General features: G+C 33.2%; 1 protein-coding gene across 2 annotated transcripts; it reads left to right on the plus strand.

The window, feature by feature from the left end:
- Nucleotides 918-4040, plus strand: LOC109353312 (ethylene-responsive transcription factor ABR1-like). Of its 2 annotated transcripts, XM_019595537.1 has the most exons (3): nucleotides 918-1654; nucleotides 1706-1999; nucleotides 2720-4040. In XM_019595537.1, exons 1-3 carry the CDS (start codon nucleotides 1477-1479, stop codon nucleotides 3559-3561), a joined length of 1314 nt encoding a protein of 437 aa, XP_019451082.1. In that variant the 5' UTR covers nucleotides 918-1476; the 3' UTR covers nucleotides 3562-4040. The 2 variants fall into 2 exon arrangements, with proteins under 2 accessions (XP_019451082.1, XP_019451081.1); XM_019595536.1 differs by having other exon boundaries at nucleotides 918-1999.

Here is a 4464-nt window from a genome sequence, read left to right on the forward strand (position 1 = left end):
TGTAACTCAATCCCCAAAGTATTAGTATAATGATTCAATTGTTCAATTAGTATTTTACTAATTAAATTACATATTAATTAAGTCATATATTTTATAATAAATATAATAATGTTATAAATAAAAAATATTTTATTTGCAACATATAACCAATTATTAAAATTAATTGACTATTTTGCACATAAATACCAACTTTAATTTTCTAGTTTCATTTTCAAAAAAATGTGTAAAAACTAAATTTGTACTTTCCCATAAGATGATTTACAACATTTCTTCTAACTTTCATGTACTGGAATTGAAATTAACATATACCATCAATTATTATAATGTATTATTAATTGTGAATTATAATGTTACATATGTTACTGAATTGTTATGTATGTTATCAAAATTGTTATATGTGTTAGCAATATATGTGACTAAATTATTATGTACGTTATACATTTTACTAATTTTGAATTGTACTATTACATATGAGAGGTGATTTGTTTTTCTTCCTAAATTTTATATTATTAAAAAACAATTATGAGTTTCAGTTTTTTATTAATAATAATAGTGACGTTTTCTATTTTATGTATAAACAATATTTTTTATAATATATTTGAATTTTCAATTGATGAAACAATAAAAGAAAATCATAAAAATCGTGGACCAAACTGAATAATTCATAAACGATTTGGTTCAATTCTTGCAATAAAATTTACGGATAATTAGAATAAATTAAACCATATATTTGTGTTTGGTTCGATCACTGAATTGCATAAAAAATCAAACCAAACATTTACACCTTTAATTAAGAGCTAATTACAATGCATGGTGCCCAAAATAATTATTAACCCACAGAAAATGCCAAGGTTGTCGATAACACATAAAAAAACAATATCTTTTAACTGTGGTTAAATTATTATTATAGAACTCAAATCAAAGATGATCACTTTGTGTCTCTCTACAAAGGAAAACCGACAAAGCTTAAGAATTGGTGCAAAAACAAAAAAAAACACTGCAACAAGGTGTTAAGTTGTTGGTTCCATTTTGCATCTTCCTTTTCCTTTCAGTCAAATCTTGTTCCCATAACATACAGTAATCTCAGAGGCGGCAACAGTATATTTATTCACTTTAATTTTTTGGTTCATGTATTTGTTATAGTTCCAATTTATTTTCTTTATGTTTTACAAAATCAAAGAGAATTCGTGCACCATACCAAAATTAAAAATTTCATAAAGGTGATGGATGGTTTTGGTGTATGTGCATGAAAAAGCTATAGTTATAAGGTACATGAACTAAGCTACTATTTTAATGATGGCTAGCTCCTCGTGTTTAATTTCTCTTTCATACCTTATTATATATCATCTTGGTTTCATTCTCAATAGCATCTCAAAGGGTCTCTGAAAAAGGATTCAAAGAAGAAAATTTCTTGGTGGGTCTTGGTTCTTGTCATAGAATTTTTAGAAGAAGAAAAAAATTAACACTTAAGTTTACATGTGCTTTCAAACGGTGGCGCACCAAAGGGGATCAGGTGAGTTCATCAGGTTCACCGGCGGCGAAGGCAGCGGTGGTAGTGATGAAAAACATGGTGGTGGAAGTTCTAGGACACCTGAGTCACTAGAATTGAACCAAGTGATGGAGCAAGGTGAGGTTTCAATGCAAGGTTCTTCTATGGCTTCAGGTTTCAGCATGGCAAGAGAGTCCACAGAAATGGTTTCAGGTCTGACTCATGTGGCCTCAAGATCAAGCCCTAGAGGCACTGAGTGGGTTCAGGTTCAGAGAAGTAGTGGTTTTCCTATGATGTCAGGTTTTGGACATGTTGTATCTTCTTCACCTAGTACTTTGTCTTCTTTCTATTCTGGTTCTGGTTTGGTTTCTGGGTCATGGGTTGGGCACAAAAGAGGGCGTGAAGAAGAGAGTAGTGGTAGTTCTTATCAGTTGATGCAACAAGCTGATCCTAAACACTTTAGACCCATTGGTGACTTCAGGATACCTACACAAGGAGAATCATCATCAGGTGCAATTGCTTTACTTTGCTTCAAATACTTCATCCAGAATAAAATATTTTTTGCATATAATCATCACATACCAATATATCATTGCATCCTCAAGTTTTAGCAAAAGCAACACATGGGGTGTTTCATTTTTTTAAATTATTTTTGGAAAAAAATGTATAACTACCGTGAGAGTTTTTATACTATTACTATATCCTCCCTCATTCATATCTAATCATTTATTACTCTTCGAACAAAATAATATAAATAAATTATAGATAATATAATGACTGAGAATGAATCTTTGTATTGACAGTACATAAATATTATATCTGATCTTTTAACGTACCAACTTGTTAGATAAACATTGAAGCATTAATCTGTATTAAGCTTTGGTGTACCAAAAGTATCTGGATTGGCCACCTCTATTCATCAAAATATCTTTCCCTATTAGGACCACCTTATAATATACTTTAATACAGCTATTTCAACTTGTATAGGGGAAATCATTATTATCTTATTGCATGGATGAAACATTTGCCGTGTTAACACAACTGAAGATTTAATAAACTGAGAAACCATAATTTCTATAGGATGATGTACAAAACTACAATTAAGAATAACCCAATAAGCTATTCAATATAGAGTCACATTTTTTTCATTTCTGGAATTTTTTAGAATACTCTTTTCTGAAATGGTATTGGAGACATTTGAGCTAAGTATTTATTTTCAATTTTAACCAGTGACAAAAGAAGCTGCCACCACTGGAATCACGGTGACTGTCACTACACCGGCGACACCATCAACCGAAACAGCATCAAATGAAGAAGCCAGAGAGAGGAGAAGGTACAGGGGAGTGAGGCAGAGGCCATGGGGAAAATGGGCAGCAGAAATTCGTGATCCACACAAAGCAGCAAGAGTTTGGCTTGGCACATTTGATACAGCAGAAGCAGCAGCAAGAGCTTATGATGAAGCTGCATTAAGGTTCAGAGGAAACAGAGCAAAGCTAAACTTCCCTCAAGATATTAGAGCATTGGCAGTTCCACCACCAGTTCGCACTTTTCCAGCAACCACACAGCTCGTCGCCGCCACCTCTGACTCCTCTGCCACTCATTTCCTGCAGCCCCCGACCGCAATCGCGACACTGCCACAATTGCAGCCAAGTTTCATGCAACAGCAGCAGCCATTACTTCAGGGATCCTCTGATTTGATCAGAGACTATTGGCAATATTCTCAGCTTCTCCAAAGTTCTAGTGATTTTAATCAACAACAACAATTACAACAACAACAACAACCTTATAGTTTGTGGCAGCAGTGGTACTATAGTTCACAATTCGCTTCACATCAATCATCTTCATTGTTATCGTCATCAGCCTCTTTATCCTCTTCTATATCAACAAATGCATCATTTTCACCATCTACTCAATTTTCCTCTGCTTCATTTCCCCTGTTTTCTAGTCAACAAATGGACTATTTCCGGCCACCGGGGAACCACCCTCAAGGTGGCGGAAGCAGCGGCAGCGGATCGGAGTTTCCACCATCAACTTGGTCAGATACCAGTGGCTATCCACCACCTCCTAGTTGATACAACAGAGTTTCCAAGTGTCAATTTTCTAAGTGTAAGGCCTCACACTAGATTCTTGTGACTTATGGGTAGACAGTCATCTACCACGAAAAAAAATTAGTTCTTTAGTCAAGTATGAGAAATATTTTTGGTTATACAAAAAAACATAGTATTTGTTTTTTCCTTTTTAAATGACATAAGTTCCCTTATCATGTTGTTTTGCGTATAGACATTTGTTTTGTTGCAAATATTGTAAAGAAAAAAGGCTGAGGATGACAAAAGTTACATGTAAAGACAAAGCAGCATTTAGGTTTTAGGGTTAAAGTTTATTCTCAATTCTGAATGGATTTGATGATAACATTCTCTTAATTATCCATGGAATGATGTAGAAACCCATAGCTTTTTTGCATAACCTGTCTGCTATATGCTCTACAGACAGATTTTATCTAAATGTTTGTATGTTTTCTTTTTTATAATAATATTTTGTGGTGACTTAGTGATGGTCATTTCTCTTTATCTTTTGGATAAGAATATTCATTTACTATTCCAATCTGTACTTGGTGATTATTGGATTAATCAATGTTACATTGAATAAATATTTTAAGGGCATTTTTAGGATAGGTGGCTGAAAAACTATTCCTATTGTCTAGAGAGGGTTTTAAAAATGGCATTTAATATATATGCATTGATTTGATAAGCTAGTGAAAGTGACTTGTTACTCATAACTTGGGCTTCTAAAACCATTTATATTACTTTATATTTATCACATTATAAATACTTCTAATGTAACAAGCTATAGCATAATATCTATTACTTTGCCTTCCTAATGCTCCATTTCGAATGATAGAAATAAGAGAGAAATGTTCTTTCTCTCTCCTGTAGTTTAAAGGAGAGTATGAGAAGAGAGAAGAAAAAGTGGAGAGA

The sequence above is a fragment of the Lupinus angustifolius genome, chromosome LG08 (assembly GCF_001865875.1).
Source record: "Lupinus angustifolius cultivar Tanjil chromosome LG08, LupAngTanjil_v1.0, whole genome shotgun sequence".
In the NCBI taxonomy this organism is placed as follows: domain Eukaryota; kingdom Viridiplantae; phylum Streptophyta; class Magnoliopsida; order Fabales; family Fabaceae; genus Lupinus; species Lupinus angustifolius.